Source organism: Triticum aestivum, chromosome 5B (assembly GCF_018294505.1).
Source record: "Triticum aestivum cultivar Chinese Spring chromosome 5B, IWGSC CS RefSeq v2.1, whole genome shotgun sequence".
NCBI lineage: Eukaryota > Viridiplantae > Streptophyta > Magnoliopsida > Poales > Poaceae > Triticum > Triticum aestivum.
In genome coordinates, this window is record NC_057807.1 from 69,376,133 (window position 1) to 69,393,337 (window position 17,205).

Below are 17,205 nucleotides of genomic sequence, written 5' to 3' on the forward strand. Positions count from 1 at the left end.
ACTCTTGAAGAATGAATTAAATCATGAAGAACCACCATGAAGAACTCCGGTAACAAAAGGATGATGAGATAGAATGAATGATGAAAGAATAGGATTAAAGCTTGCGGTGATTTAGATGGAGGTCCCGACGAAGTGGCCGAGGAAATTTAAACTCCGGAAAAGAAAAGATGAAAACACTTGGAACTAGAATTTATTCATCAAGAACAAACTCCGACAGAAGTGAAGCATGCTGCGGATTGCACTGCCACGCAAGCACATTGACCTGATGGTGCTGGAGTCCTACTCACCTCCTTGCTACGTGTACTCCATTAGAGTGGAAGTATTAAGAAGTCAGCACCCTAGTTGTCTTAACTGGCTCCTATAAATAGACGCACGTATGCACACACAATCTTCCAACTATCACATTAACTCAAGTCTTCATCCTTCTAGCTAACTTCTCTGCTCAACATGGCTTCCATGGGGTTCAGCTACACACAGGTACATGTAAAGCAAGAGAGACTGAGGAGGAAGATCAGCGAGGAGGCTTCGGCAGCGACGATGATGGGCAAGTCAATGACCCAAGAAGATGAGAAGAAGCAGAGTTTTACTGGTGAAGAGAAGAAGGCAGCTTGCAACACATGGACCGCCGGCACCGGGAGGGAGCATCCATGTGCATCTTTAACGGCGGCTGCGGCCCCAAAGGGTGGCCACCGGTGAAGCTGGCGGCCAAGGAACATCCTTTCATACATACTCCCTCTGTTCCTAAATAATTGTCTTTCTAGAGATTTCAACAGGTGACTACATACGGAGCAAAATGAGTGAATCTACACTCTAAAACATGTCTACATACATCCGTATGTTGTAGTCCATTTGAGATGGCTAGAAAGATAATTATTTGAAAACGAAGGGAGTAGACCACTAGATTGTGCCAGAATATATTCTGGGGTTGTGAGTAGTAGTAGTATTTTGCTTTGAAATTGTCCCTGTAGTGAAATAAAGTTAAGTTGGTTAAGCTGCTTTGAAATTTCCTTCGTGTACTGTCCCTATAGGATATGGATAATACAGTGAAATCACTTTGAAACATGGTTTAGTTTACAAAAAAAAAAGCATTGCAGTTTAATTATAGTTTGGGAGCCTCATTTCATTCACTATCAAATTTCTGAAATTGCACCTCAATATGTCTATAAGTTATTTATAATTACGTCTAAACCAAAACTGAAATAAGATGAAAACATGTTGCAATGTACTCGTGAAATGTCAGTGATTTTTTGTTGCAGTGTAGTTTCGTGAGATGTCATTGAATATTTTGTGAAATGCCTATGGAATGTATCTGTAATTATCAACTGTGAATGGAATAATTGGTTTGTGAACTGTATCTAAAAAATCATGAATTGTATTATTGGAAATGCAATCAAAATTTTACGATTTTTTGTAGAATATATATAAATTATTAACTTGCTCTAAAATGTTTTGAAAATAGATATGAATTGCCACTGAATGATATGTTATGATTTGTGAATTGTATCTGAAACAATTATACCATTGCATTAGAAAATGTATGAAAACTGTTGTGGAATTTGTTTGAATTTTTTACTTTCTTCGAAATGTACCTTAAATGGTTCTAGAATGGATACTGAACTTTGTCTCACTTGCCTATGAAATCCGATAGAGTAATGGTGAAATGTTAGTGAAATGCATTTGACATTTGAATTAGCAATGTATCTGGAAATGAACAATAAATATTGAATGAGATTTGAAAAAGTTCAAATTTTGAAAATTGAACATCTGATTAAATCTTGAGACCCACCAAAATTAATAAAAATGTCTAAAAATATATTGGATACAGAAAAATATGTAAGAATACTTGAGCTCAAAAATGTAGGTTCGAATCTTGAAGCATCTATTGGTGGCGGATGCTTTGCCGGCACATAGTGTGCACACTTCTATATATGATTTAATATTAAAAAATTACCAATTATCAATACTGAACAAATCGACTTAAAAAGCAAGAAAACCCGAGGCCATCCATCTAGGACTTGCCTAGCAACAATATCTCAACAATCCTACCACAAAATCTATGTCCCTGGACCATACTCACCGGTCGAATAACATGTGACCTGACAAAGAGGGAGTTAGAATGATTCGTTGCAACATGGAGGGAATTACGGCAGTGACTATATATGATCACGACCCAATTGCTTATGATAGTGATCAATGACTGGTTGGCTTGGCAGCTAAGAATTTTTTTCTAATTAAAGTAACTTTATCTTGCCTCAAAAGGAAAGTCTTACTTTTAAAGTAAAAATAGTGCCACCTTTTTTTGTGCGCTAATTTGGTCAGCGGTGAGTAGATATAATATCTTCTACTAGTTGACTGAAGATAAAATAGGAGCAATACTCCTACGATGTCTGCACCACGATCGACTGCAGTAGTGCACTGCTGTGGTCGTGATCTCTCCGGCGGTGAACTTTCAAAGTGCAAGTACCACCTATCAAATCTGAAGATTTAAATACAACAGCTCGTTACAGTAGCGATCGGCATTTGTCCAGCTTACTCTCAAAGTGTAGGTTTTAAAATCTGTGGATCCAATATCATCTCGGGGAGACGGAGAGATATAATACATTTGATTAAAAGTTTAAGCACAGATAATGTAGAAGTGAAGCATGCAGTGGATTGCACTGCCAGGCAAGCAAATTATTAACCTGATGTGGTGCTGTGCTGGAGTTCTAGTCATCGCCTTCTCTGATTTTAGGAGCACTGGCAAGTCCAACCCTGCTTGCGTATGATCCACCTAAGCATCTTTAGTCAGACCCCTCAAAACCACCCCTGGAAACTGGTTAACTCTAAAAGAATTCATTTTGAGGAGTTAAATAAGCTAGACCTATCTGAACCCTTAACGGTTTAGCTCCTCGGTTATTTTAGAAGAGTGCTCCCTCGGTTCACAAATTTGAGAGAGCAAAATCAATTCTTAGAAAAAGATTAGTTCCTCTCGCGTGGCCGCCTCTCTCTATTGCTCTACCGCTTGCACGTCAGCCCCGCCTCCGCCGCGTTCCTTGCCTCCAACATCCACCCTGCGCTATTCGACACCCCGCAGCCCCACCGACCTCTGGCCGCCAAATTCCGATGATCTTTTTTTCTTTATTTTTTCGTCTTTTTCATCTTCTCTAGCCATGATGGCGCTCCTCCTTATCTCTAGCCCAGCGGTGCTCCTCCCATCATCCGTGGCCACGAGCAAAGGTGCAACATGCACGGATGACCTCTACAAAGAGAAAAAATTAGGTACAAGACGAAACTTATAGTAAAAGGTGGCCGCCGGCCGCCATCACCAATTTTCACGAATGTGTGCATTCTGAACCACGCAATCATGCCACTAGGAGAAGGATGGGCAAAAGAACCAGGCAAAGTACGCCCAAGACAACGGAAGTCCTATTCTGAGACCAAGCTTAGATGGACATGTTGTCTCAAAAACAAGGCCTATAAAATGAGAGAGCACCTTATTTATTTTCTCACCTTCTATTGGACAAACTAGATACAATCTATTAGAGCAGTTGCATGATAATGGGTTGGTTGATGGCGTGCCATATGTTATCAATAATCTAGCAAACAAACTGTTGAAGATGCCCTAAACATACCAAATAAGGGCGTGGCTAATAGTAAATTGACTGAAAACTGGTTTTGGGTGAGTCGGCCAATTTGGAACGTTGGATACAAAATCAACAATGAGATCGTTGTCTTCAACCTCCGACTCATCTTCCTGCTCTGACCACCTCGTGTACCACTAGCTGGGCTGCCTGCTGCCCCCTCCCCTGGCGGCCGGCGAAGCTCCTGCGATCACCTCGCCGCACCGCCCTCCCTGAACCGCCCCCCACTGTTGGTCTTGTCATCGCCCCCGGCCTTCCCTTTAGCCCCGGGTGAGGACCGGTTTATCTGGCGAACTTGCATCACCATCGTGCTACCTCCCCCACCCCGACCCAAAGATAGATGATGGGCTAGCCTGCCAACGAGCTTCTTCCTCTCCTCCGGTGAGCTTCTTCCTCCCCTCTGGCAGTTTCTCCATTCTAGCAAAATCGACTGACCCAAAATCAAAACTCAGGCGATTGACATGTAGCTACTGCGACCAACTAATCATGTGCATGACATCAGTCAGGGTTGTGCAGGCACCACGTTCCCGATCAGGCCCCACACTTGTCTCACTTAATCCCATCTTGAGAAGCATCTTGGACCCTCGACCACATCCTCTCTCTCTCTCTCTCTCTCTCTCTCTCTCTCTCTCTCTCTCTCTCTCTCTCTCTCTCTCTCTCTCTCTCTCTCTCTCTCTCTCCAGATCAAGGATCCCCGCCTCTGATCTCCTAGCTTTATCCTTATCCCCCGTCTCATCCTACCCCATCGACATATGGGAGGCGTTCCGGCTACCCCCTCTAGAGTCGGATTGGTCCCAGGCGGTATTGTATAGCTATCATTGCACTTCCATGCTACAAAGTCATCTTCTGCGCTGCATACTCTGTCGTCCAGGCAAGCTCGCCATGTGTTTTTGTCAGCCTGGCTGCTAGCGATGCAAATCAGCTGTCATTTTGGTGTGAATGAAAGTGCGGCGGACCACCACATGCTGCCGCATCCACCATGGCTGCTACCAGCTTTGCTACAACACAAGAGGGGGCGATGTCAGGGCACCGCAACAACGTTGTCGCTCTGGCCGCACATGAATGATGTTTGAAAAGGTCCACGTGTTTTACAATGTTATGCAAGTTGAAGGTGACTGCAACATGATCCATGTTGTAATGGATGACCGCGACATGGTGCATGCTGCACCCGCGTGTTTGCAACACCATGCAAGCTCGTGGTGATCGCAACATGATCCATGTTGCAATGGATGACCGCGACATAGTTCGTGTTGTGATGATCCGACGGCTACATGAGACACATCCAGCGACTGGCAACCCAGTTGCCAAATAACAGCCGACCAAATGCCTAGCAAGGTCTTTTTTGTGTGCGACTAATTTAATCAGAGGCGACTAGATATAATATCTTCCTAGTTGACCGATGACAAAATACTAGTACACTGTCGTAGTGCGCTGTTGTGGTCGAGAACTCACCGGCGGTGAACTTCCAAAGTGCGACAACCTGCCAAATCTGAAGTTTTAAATACAACGGTTCGTTATATTAGTGGTCGATATTTCTCAAGACTACTTTCAGAGTGCGTGTACCACCTACCGAATCTGAAGTTTTCAAAATTTGTGGGACCAATATTATCTCTAGGAGTCAGGGAGACGTCCAATTCAGATTTTAAGGACAGACAATGCAGAAGTGAAGCATGCATTGGATTGCACTGCCAGGCAAGCAAATTATTAACCTGATCGTGCTGTGCTGGAGTTCTAGTCATCGGCTTCTCTGCTTTTAGGAGTAGTAATACTAGTATATTGGCAATGGCAAGTCCACCCCAGTTTGCATATGATCCATCTAAACCGGCAAAGGAGATGTGCCCATAGAATTAAGAAGCCAGCACACGGTTCACACCCCAATAATTCCCACTCGTGCCTATAAATACACGCACGTATGCACACACCAACACCCACAATCACATCAACTCAAGCCTTCATCTTTCTAGCCATCTTCTCTCTTACAGTCCTACTCAACATGGCTTCCATGGGGTTCAGCTACGCACAGGTACACGTGAAGCAAGAGAGACTGATGAGGAGGATCAGCGACAGCAAGAGGGCTTCGGCGACGGCGACGGTAGACAAGTCGATGACCCGAGAAGAAGAGAAGATGAAGGAGCATTTCATGGGTGAAGAGGAGAAGAAGGCAACTTGCAACTCATGGACCGCCGGGAGGGTGCATCCGTGTGCGTCTTCCCTGGCAGCTGCGGCGCCAAGGGGTGGGCACCGATGAAGCTGGACGGTCATGGGGTAGTATTTTGCTATGTGGTACTCCCTCTGTTAGTGATCTAAACGCTCTTATATTTTTTTATGGAAGGAGTACTTCCCTTCCTTTGTTGCCCTGTTCTAGATTTGTATTATCGTGATCCTGTTATATTCTTGTCCGTTAAGGAAATAAAGCTTGTGTGTGTCATGATTAATTTAGTACGGAGTACTTGGGCCCACACAACCTGTGTTTAGTAGATGAATCACGTGCCTAACTGAAATGCAATCCGTCCGCCATACAACATTCATCTGCACCAGCGTGAATGCATTTTCTCTTGCATGGGAGGTCTCATGCATGGATTAGTCCATTGATTATCGCTCCGTATTTTTGGGTGGGTCTCCACATGCAGTTTTTGACAGAAGTAACATGCTCCACACAACTGATCTCCCATGCCTTTCATTTTTAACTTTCAATTTGAATCTAGTGTATCTTTTGAACCGAAAGTCCAATTTACATTTTGTTTGAATATTTGTTTTTCATGTGATGAGGGCTTTCAACTAAGACCACTCTTGAATACGATTTCACAAGTTTTAAAATTTTCATGACATTTCATCTGTTAAAACTTGACACGATGACCCCTTCTGATGTGGAATCTTAGCAGCTCTCCTGCTAACTTTCAAAAAAAAAACTTGACACGATGAGGGATAAAATCACCAGGTTTTAAATAGTAAAACTTAAAGCTCTAAACCCTAAACCGTAAAAACAAATGAAACTTGATAAAAACTTAATATTATAACTATTAAGTTTTAATATTTGAAATTAGTAAAATTTAAAAGTTGTTAAAATGTTCAAGTGACCTTGTTCGAAAGTCCCCGTCACAACAAACGTAAATATGCAAACGAAACTTAATTTTGACTCTCAATCTAAAAGATATAGTATATTCAAATTTGAAAGCTAAAATAAACAGCATGAGAGCTTGGATGGGTAGAGCATTGCCATCTCTGCAAAAAGTTGTATTCGGGGCCCATGAAAAAGCAATCAATGCCATGCTTGCATAGGAGATAAGCATGCATGCATGCGAATCTTCAACCAAATACTCCCTCCGTTCCTAAGTCTTTTTACAGACTCCAAATATGGACTACATACAGAGCAAAATGAATGAATCTACACACTTAAATAAGTCTATATACACCCATGCATAGGTACCATGTTGTTAGGGAAGATTGGATTGCATGCAACACAATTCATTGAGAAAAGAGGTGTGACAATACATGACCCTAACCTGTACGTACATACACGTTCAACAACCAGAGATTCATGCTAAAAAAAACAACCAGAGATTCCATTTGTTACCCTCTTCTTTGCCAAATCCTAAGGCGCCGGATATAGGGCTTCTTTGCCAAATCGTAAGGCGCCAGATATAGGGCATTTGGTACAGAGCGCATACCCTCCTGTATGCTTGGTTTGGTAACGGGCCGGCCCATCCCACTTCCTTTTGCCTTTTGTTCTGTTTCTATAAACTGCAAAAAGAGTGTGCAAGGCAGGATTCAAACCCACGATGTTCTTGTTAAGAGCACGACGCCATAACCACCAGACCAACTGACCACACGTGTTCATATAGTGGGTTGTTTTGCCTTCTATCAACGTCATTGGGACGTGTGTGGCGAAGAGGTCATAAACATTGTTCTGAGAATAGTCCGTGGAGAGGAGAGCCCAGAGTGCATCAATGATACTGTACTAGTGTTGATTCCTAAGGTAACGAACCCAACAGTACTGTCTCAATTTCGGCCTATAAGTCTTTGCAATGTTCTCTATAAGATTGCTTCGAAGGTGGTTGCTAACAGGTTAAAGGTAATTCTGCCTGACATTATATCAGAAGAGCAGTCCGCCTTTGTACCTGGAAGGTTTATAACTGACAACATTATTTGTGCCTATGAGTGTTTGCATTTTATGAAGCGCTCGAGATAAAAACAAACAGTTTCTGTGCTTTGAAGTTGGACATGATGAAAGCCTATGACAGGATGGAGTGGACATATTTGAGGGCCATCATGAGCAAGCTGGGTTTTGCAGCACAGTGGATTGATATTGTTATGGGTATGGTCTCACCAGTTTCCTTCTCGGTTTTATTCAATGGAGAGAAACTCGAATCTTTCAAACCTACAAGAGGTATTCGGCAGGGAGACCCAATCTCCCCTATTTATTCTTGATAGCAGCAGAGGGCCTTTCATGCCTACTCAAAACCAGTTCTCAGTCATCATTGGCAGGTATTCAGGTGGCCCCAACGGCTCCTACCGTTAACCACCTTTTGTTTGCAGATGACAGTCTGCTACTATTCAAGGCGAGTGGGGAGGGATCTTTAGCGGTGTCAAACCTGCTAGCTACTTATTGTAGTGCATCGGGGCAAAGGATTAACAATGAGAAGTCCTCAATTTTTTTTTCAGCAAAGGATGTCCAGGACCTGTAAAGGATATTGTCAAGAACAATTTGCAGGTACAAAATGAATCTTTGAGTGATCGCTACTTGGGCATGCCTACTGATGTCGGCCACTCGAAAAGCGGTACATTCAGATATTTGAGGGACCGTGTTTGGGAGAAGATAAAAGGATGGATGGAAAAGCTCCTGTCATCGGCAGGTAAAGAGATTTTGATCAAGTTTGTAGCCCAGGCTATACCAGTCTATTCTATGTCGTGCTTCAGATTGCCGAGGGGGCTGTGCGAAAATATAACCTCCATTATTAGGCAATTCTGGTGGGGTAGCAAGCAAGGAAGGAGAAAGCCAAGCTGGGTGGCGTGGGATGTAATGACCAGACCTAAACATTTCGGGGGGTTGGGTTTCCGTGACTTGGAGATCTTCAATTTGGCATTGCTAGCACGTCAATCGTGGAGAATTTTGACAGAGGGGTCATCTCTTAGTTCACGTATGCTGAAAGTGATATATTTCCCACAAAACACTTTGTTGGACGCGGAGCTTGGATCTCATCCTTCTCAGATTTGGAGAGCAATACTTGACGGCCGAGATATCCTAGCACAGGGGATTGTTCGAAGGATTGGGGATGGGGAGACTACAGATATTTGGCTGCACAACTGGATCCCTAGGGATAGTTATAAGAGGCCCATTACATCACTAATTCAGAACCCCCCTCCCCCTACTAGGGTGGCGCAGCTGGTCCATGCACCAACGGCGTCATGGAATGAGGACTACATAAGGTCTATCTTTACACCTTTTGATTCTGCTAAGATTCTGAAGATACCTCTATGCACACGTAGAGTTGCCGACTTTTGGGCTTGGCATGAAGAGACACGAGGCAATTTTAGTGTGCATTCTGCTTACCGGATGGTCGTGCGGACAAAGATGAACCGAGAAGCATGGCTACAGGAAGAGGGTGGGTCCTCGTTCGAGTAGCCTGACAGCAACAAGTGGAGCATGATATGGCATATCCAGGTCCCATCCAAACTGAGGATGTTTGTCTGGCGCCTTGCTAGACATTCTATGCCATGCGGGGTGGTCCTAAAGCATCGACATATGACAACAGAAGACACATGCCTGCTATGTGGGGGAAGAGATACTTGGAAGCATGCATTGTTGAAATGCCCTTTGGCTGCTGCTGTTTGGGCGCTTGCCCCGGAAGATCTCCTAGAACAAATGGTTGAGCGGACGGAGGATATAGCCAAGGACTGGCTGTTTGAGCTACATGCAATATTACCTGCAGATTTGTTTCAACGACTGATTTTTACTCTTTGGGCAATCTGGAAAGCTCGACGGAAGTCTATTCACGAAGATATTTAACAGACGCCGCACTCCATCAATGGATTCATCAACAACTACTTGAGTGATCTCCGGATTATGAATCCCGTGTACTAGAGACCAAGGGGTGTGGCGCCAGCGAGGTCTACTCGTTGGGTAAAACCACTCGAAGGAGCCGCAGAGGTAAATGTCGACGCCGCTGTATCGCGACGGGGTTATGGTGCTGTTGGCGCTATATGCAGGGATCAAGAAGGGGCTTCTTGGGCGCTTCGACTCTTTTTTTCAAACATATCGCTGACCCACACACCCTCGAGGCGCTGGCGATAAGGGAAGCATTGGCTCTCTCGGAGGACCTCTATCTTCGGAGGATTCATGTAGCATCGAACTGCAAGGGGGTGGTCGAGGACGTCAAGAAGGAAAATGCAGCAAGCTACGGAGCAATTATTCATGAAATAATAGATCATTCTATGTCTTTTCATTTATGTAACTTTAGTCATGAGTTTAGGAGCTCGAATGTCGAAGCTCACAACTTAGCGAAGCATGCTCTTAATCTCGGTGGTGGCCGCCATGTTTGGTTAGGACATCCCGAGAATCTCTCGTTCGTCCCTGTAACTGTGGTGACAGATTAATAAAGAACTTCGCGAGGTTGTCTAAAAAAAACTGACCACACGTGTTCATATAGTGGGTTGTTTTGCCTTTTCTTCTTCTTCTTCTTTCTTCGTTTTTTCTCTCTGTTCCTTTTTTCTTTCTTTTTCCAAATTCATGAAAAACAATTACGAAAGAAATTCGTGAACTTTTTTCTTGAAAGTTGATGATTTTTTTTTTCAAAATCAATGTTTTTTTCCAAAATGGACGAACTTTTTGTTGTCAAATTCAATGGAATTTTTTCAAATTCGATGAACTTTTTTCAAATCCAATGAACTTTTTTTAATTTTGTGTTCAAAATTTGATGAACTGTTTTTTAAATTCGTAATTTTTTCAGATCCATGTGTTTTCCAGTTTTGTGAAAGAAGAGACGAACAACAACAAAAAAACGAACGGTAGAAACGTGCACCAAGGGAAGGAGCAAGCGATCGACGAAGGGAGGTGTGAGCGTGGTAGCTGGGCCGGCCCACGCGAGGCTGCTGCATGAGCGCCCACTAAGCGAACGGCCGCCTAAGGCGCCGAAGAGGAGGTCTCCTCTTCTTTGGACGTCTTTCCAAGCCAAGGAGATAAAAATGGTGCATAGACAGACCTACATGGTTGGTTTACTAGCCCATTGCGTTTTCATTGTTGGGGAATTATCCGGTGCACACGTACTTGTGGTGGTACCAGTGCACCGGATGCCATAAAACATTTTTAAAAATCTGAAAAAAAAATCTAGCACACTAACACAACATCAATGTATGGTGTTACAAAAATGATAAATTTAACATCAGTGTGATAATGAGCCAAATCTAAAACTCAAGTTATTTTATGTACTATTGATTGTTGGACTTGTCATTTTTGTTTTTAGACTTATGTTCTGAGTTTTGACTTGAAATTTTATGGCAACCAACATTGATGTTGTGTGAATGTGCTAAAAGAAATCAGAATTTTTTGAACATTTTAAAAGCGCAACGTGAGTTCAGTGCACCGGTAGCACCACAAGCTCCGATGCACCAAATATTTTCCCTTCATTGTTGCCCTGGTGTCAAATGGTCCAACCAATACTCCATTCCAATGAATAAGATGTCCTCGTTTTCTGTGTTTATAAATGTTGTTGGTATAAAACTAACATCATTAGAAAGTGTTTTTAAATACGAATATAATGATACTGATAACTTAAAATATAATCAGATTTTGCTGTTTAATTTTTTGAGGTTTTTTTAAGGATCTGTCTAGGACATATCTAGATGTGACATAGTTATGTCACATCTAAGCCGATGTTCACTTTATTTGTGCTTTATGTTTTTGTTTTTGTTTTTTTCTGTTTTTTGTTGCTGCATTATGTATTTGTGGGAGTTTAGATGTGACATCTTTGAAAAACATCTAGATGTGAATTAGTCAAACTGTTTTTTAATTATTTCAAATATTTGCCCGGATGGTCGACGCGAGTAAGCAAAGGCGTCGAGGATCGCAAAGAGGAGGAGCAGGCCTGAGGAGATGGCGAGGCGCGACAAGCACGGGACGCCGGCACATGAGCCCTAGGTGAACCCTAGGTCCGTCCGTAGCCCCAAATTCCGTTTCCAAATCGCGCCGCCTGCCATCCCATCCCATCCCATCCCCTCGCCTCTGGTTGGATCTCTTCATGGACATGGCTGCCTCCGTTTCCTCCTGGGTTCCACCTTCTCTTCCCGAGTCCGCCGCCGCCGCCGCCTCAGGCTTGGTCCTCCTCGACAGGTGGTGCTACATCGCCGACCTTCCCAACAACACCACCGCCGAGGGCACCACCAGCACCGGCTTGCCTATCAAGGTGACCCTCCGCGCCGCCCGCCCGCCACATCTCTCCCACTTCTGTGTCCACTGCCCTGGCCTCGACTTCCGCAGAACAGGGCCCAAGATTGTCGCCACCGACGCACATCTCGTCCTCCTCTGCGTTCCCATCCACCCCAACAGCGCCACCGGAGCATCGGACTGGGACTACTTCGTCTACAGCCCGCGCGCCCAGCGGCTAGACCCCATATGCCTCGACGACTCCGCAACTGCCCTCATTAGCCGCCAAGACGGCGCTTGCTATGCCGTCGCTGCTCTCGGTTACGCTAACCCCCTGTACGATGGCGGCGCGCTCATTAGGTGGGAGTTCCGCCTCCACCTCTACAGATCCTCATCAAATTCTAAAGCTTGGGTCTCCAAGCGCTTGTCACTGAATAAGTTCAAGAGGGACAAGCTCATCCCTTTACCTGCAGCAGTCGACAGGCTATACCACGAGACGGGGAAGACCATCACAATTGGTGGCGAGCATGGCACGGTCGCCTGGGTGGACCTCTGGCGTGGCATCTTCTTTTGCGACGTGCTCAAGAAACGCCCACTGCTCCGGGATGTTCCACTGCCGGTGCCGGCAAGGTCTAACTGGGATCGCCTCCTCAGAAATGATGACCCCGGCTATTTCCGGGACGTAACTATCAGCCGAAACAAAGACTCGATCAAATATGTTGAGTTGGAATTCCGGTCAATAGAAGTGCTCAACCCCGCCACCACCCCTGTTTCCTATACCGACTGGGTGGCGGTGCAGAATTCCTCAAGGAAATCTCATCAGGTCATCCGTGATGGCTGGAAGTCCACAACATGGAGCATGGCAATACCGGTTGGTTTGCAGGAGCGCTGGAACCATGACTGTGTATTTGATGTTAAAGATGTCAGCTTGGAGCCATGCCTTTCTGATCCCATGACTATGCTGAGCAGCAAGACCATGCAAGAACTTCAAGTGGGATACCCCATCCTAAGCATGGATGATGACGTCGTTTACTTGCTTTCTGAAACCACACCCAAGCACATGGACAAGTTGGCACTGATGTTTGCTATTGATGTGAGGAAGTCAACACTGCGAGGATTGGCTGAGCTTGATGTCAAGAAGTTCAATTACTTGTCCAGCTTCTGCACTAGTGAGATCTGCAGGGGTACCTGATGAGCAATATTAAGGTAACTTCTTTATGCTGGTAAGTTCCTTTTATGTTTTTATGTGCGACTATATGTATGAATGCCATGCTTGCCATGAAAACTAGTGAATCATTGTGTTGGCACCATTCTGGTTTCACTAGGATCTAGAGCTTAGCAAGTTAGTGCATCTTATTCAGGAGCTTTGGTTTGATGACAGTGTGATTCAATGGAGGGTTATTGACATGACTGGTTCTGTACAGCATTGTCGATGCTGTATATCAGTTGTTAAACAAATCCTGGCAATCCAATAAAAATAAGTTTGTGTTAAGCTGAATTTTGGTTGTTTGTGCGCGAACCTTCCTGTGAAATGTTAGCAAAACTGTTATGGAAGTAGACAAGGCCACAACTCAGTTTTCTTTAACTGTGGTGGAATTCTGTCAAATCAATATACTAAAAAGCTTATATTGAAAACAAAAGACAAATATTAAGATTATGCTTATTTTGCTTGAGTCGTCCATACAATACTTATTTTTTGTCATTAATTTTGAATCTACTTTGAAATATACTAATATGCCTTAAAACATGATAATTATTTGCTGATACCATCATTGGCATGTTAATACCCTGCATCTCACGAGCCTGGCTCGGGAGAAACGGATTTCAATCTCGTTTCCTATGAGCCAGGCTCGCTGGCTACTTTGCATGCCACAGGACAGGTTTAGACCTTCCCCCAGGCAACCAAACGCCCAAAACCCGCAGAGCCTGGTCGGGGCATCTGCAGGGAACCAAATGTGTTCTTATTGGACATGGTGTTGAGTTGCGTTTATGACAGAAACTAAGTTCCTCTGGGTTTTCACTTCAAGAATAATATATTTGACCAAAACTAACATGCATAATTTATTCTTGCTTTTATGTTTCTTTCTATTTTTTGTTCTAGTTACTGATAAACATGAGACTTGTTCTTGTTGGATAAAAATAATAATTCTTGCTGTAGAGAATTTTTTTCTCATTCAAAACATGAGCTATTCTCTTTGATGCAGGTAGAAGCGAAGCACTGAAGCGAGCTGAAAAGTAGCTATCGAATAAACAAACTGAAGAGGGTAAACCATCTGAGGTTCCTGCGAAGAACTGGCTAGGACAAAGAAGTTTCAACCATGTTTGTTGAAACTTGGAAGCTGGATGTAGACCTTGGAGATTGAATTTCTTTAGTTGATTTATGTATTACATGTAATGCAACTATCTGGGTTATATTGCTTGCAGTATGCAGATACATGCACTTTCTTATGTACTTGTCCCAGTCAAAAAAAAGTGCTAGTGAACTTGTGTGGGCTAAATGTCTTGGGCTGGGGGGCCACGGCCCCCTCAGTGTTGTACATAGTTCCGCCGTTGATCTAGTGTACACTATAATTGCTGGAAAACTGGCAACGTCGAGCAAGTCATGTTTTTTATTCTTTTTTTGCGGGATAGCAAGACATTTTTTCTTTCTGGTTAGATTCAAACACAACCGAGGCACATACTTAGTTTTGGTCAAATATATTATCAATACATAACAAATCGATTTAAAACGAAAGAAAACCTGAGGCCACCCATCTAGGACTTGCCTACTAAGAGCATCTCTAACAACATCTCCACAATCCTACCACAAAATCTATGTCCTTGGACCATATCCACCGGTCGAATAACATGTGACCTGACATAGAGCCAGTAGCGGAGTTAGAATGATTGGTTGCAACATGGTGGCAATTACGGCAGTGACTATATATGATCACGACCCAATTGCTTATTGTAATGATCAATGGCTGATTGGCTTAGCAGGTAAGAATATTTTTTCTAATTAAAGTAACTTTATCTTGCCTCAAAAGGAAAGTCTTATTTTTAAAGTAAAAATAGTGCTACTACCTTTTTTTGTGCGCTAATTTGGTCAGCGGTGAGTAGATATAATATCTTTTTTTTTGCGGGTAGATATAATATCTTAGTTGACTGATGATAAAATAGGAGTAATACTCCTACAATGCCTGCACCACGATCGGCTGCAGTAGTGGACTGCTGTGGTCGCGATCTCTCCGGCGGTGAACTTTCAAAGTGCAAGTACCACCTATCAAATCTGAAGATTTAAATACAAGTGTTCGTTACAGTAGCGATCGGCATTTGTCCAGCTTACTCTCAAAGTGTGAGTACCACCTACCAAATCTGAAGGTTTTAAAATCTGTGGATCCAATATCATCTCGGGGAGACGGAGAGATATAATACATTTGATTAAAAGTTTAAGCACAGATAATGTAGAAGTGAAGCATGCAGTGGATTGCACTGCCAGGCAAGCAAATTATTAACCTGATGGTGCTGTGCTGGAGTTCTAGTCATCGCCTTCTCTGCTTTTAGGAGCACTGGCAAGTCCAACCCTGCTTGCGTATGATCCACCTGAGCATCTTTAATCGATCCCTCAAAACTGGTTAACTCTTTAAATTCTTATTTTGAGTTAAACTAGACCTATCTGAACCCGTAAGGGTTTAGCTCCTCGATTATTTTAGGAGAGTGCTCCCTCGGTTCACAAATTTGGTAGAGCAAAATCGATTCTTAGAAAAAGATTAGTTCCTCTCACGGGACCGCCTCTCTCTATTGCTCGGTCGCTTGCACGTCAGCGCCGCCTCCGCCGTGTTCCTTTCCTCTGACGACCAACCTGCACCGGCCGACACCCTGCAGCCCCACCGACCTCCAGCCGCCAAATTCCGATGATCTAGTTTTCCTTCATTTTTTTCATCTTTTCCATCTTCTCCGGCCATGACGACGCTCCTCCTCCTTGTCTCCAGCCCACCAGTGCTCCTCCCGTCGTCCCCGGGCACTAGCAAAGGTGCAACACGCGTAGATAAACACCTACAAAGAGGAAATTTTAGGTATAGGAAGAAACTTATAGTGAAAGGTGGCCGCCATCACCAATTTTCATGAATGTTTGCATTCTGAACCACACAATCATGCTACTAGGAGAAGGATGAGCAGAAGAACCCATTCAGACAAAGTAACGCCCAAGACAAGGCCTATAGAATGAGAGAGCACTTTATTTATTTTCTCACTTTGTATTGGTCAAACTAGATACAACCTATTATAATAGTTGCATGATAATGTGTTGGCTCATGAAATGCCATATTTTATCCACAATCTAACAAACAAACGGTTGAAGATGCCCTAAATGTACCAACTAAGGGCGTGGCTAACAGTCAATCAACTGAAAACTGATTTTGGCCAGTCGACCATTTTGGACTGTCTAATGTAAAATCAACAGCAAGATCGTCTTCTCCAACTTCCGACTCATCTCCCTCCTCTGACCAGCTCGCGTACCACCAGCCGAGCCACCTGCTGCCGCCCCTTGCGACCGCCTCGCTGCCTCGCCCTCCCCTGAACCGCCCCCGCCACCGGTCTTGCCGTCGCCCCAGCCATCCCTCTAAACCCGAGTGATGACCGGTTTCCCCCGGCGAACTTGCACCACTGTCGTGCTGCTGCACCCCACTACCGCCGTGCTACCCCCCCACCCCCACCCTAAGATAGCTGATGGGGTAGCCCGTGTCGGGGGTTGGGTGCGACATATGCCAAAGGATGACTTATCATGGTGGGGGCGAGTAGAACATCGCCGGTGCCTAGAAACGGGATGAGGCGGAGACATGCACGCCGGCGGATCTTACCCAGCTTCAGGGCTCTCCGAGGAGATAACACCCCTACTGCTACTCTGCGGGGTCTCCGCATGGTCACTAAGGCAAAGTGAATACAAGGGTGCTCCTTGAGCTGTTTCTGGAGGAAGGAGAAGACAAGGCTAGCTCTCTCCCTCCGGTGTGTTCTGTCTAATGCTACTAGGTGCGAACCCTTTGCATGGGTGCCCTGGGGGGTTTATATAGGCCTACCCCCCAGGGTTACAATGGTAAATCCGGCTGGGCGCGGGTTCCAGCCGTCTGTCTCTCAGGTGCCGTCTTCTCCGCCGACTCCTGGGTCCCGCCGACTGGTGGGTCCCGCTGACTGGCCTGGTACGAGGGCGTCAGTCCGTGTCCGCCGCGGGCGGGTCTTGCCGGCTGCGGA

At 44.5% G+C, this 17,205-nt stretch overlaps 1 protein-coding gene across 2 annotated transcripts; it reads left to right on the forward strand.

Moving 5' to 3' along the window:
• Positions 1-11,819: 11,819 nt before the first annotated feature.
• Positions 11,820-14,590, forward strand: LOC123115702 (uncharacterized). Of its 2 annotated transcripts, none has more exons than XM_044536809.1 (2): positions 11,820-13,202; positions 14,184-14,590. In XM_044536809.1, exon 1 carries the CDS (start codon positions 11,855-11,857, stop codon positions 13,169-13,171), a length of 1,317 nt encoding a protein of 438 aa, XP_044392744.1. In that variant the 5' UTR covers positions 11,820-11,854; the 3' UTR covers positions 13,172-13,202; positions 14,184-14,590. The 2 variants fall into 2 exon arrangements, with proteins under 2 accessions (XP_044392744.1, XP_044392743.1); XM_044536808.1 differs by having other exon boundaries at positions 11,820-13,185.
• The last annotated feature ends 2,615 nt before the right edge of the window (positions 14,591-17,205 follow it).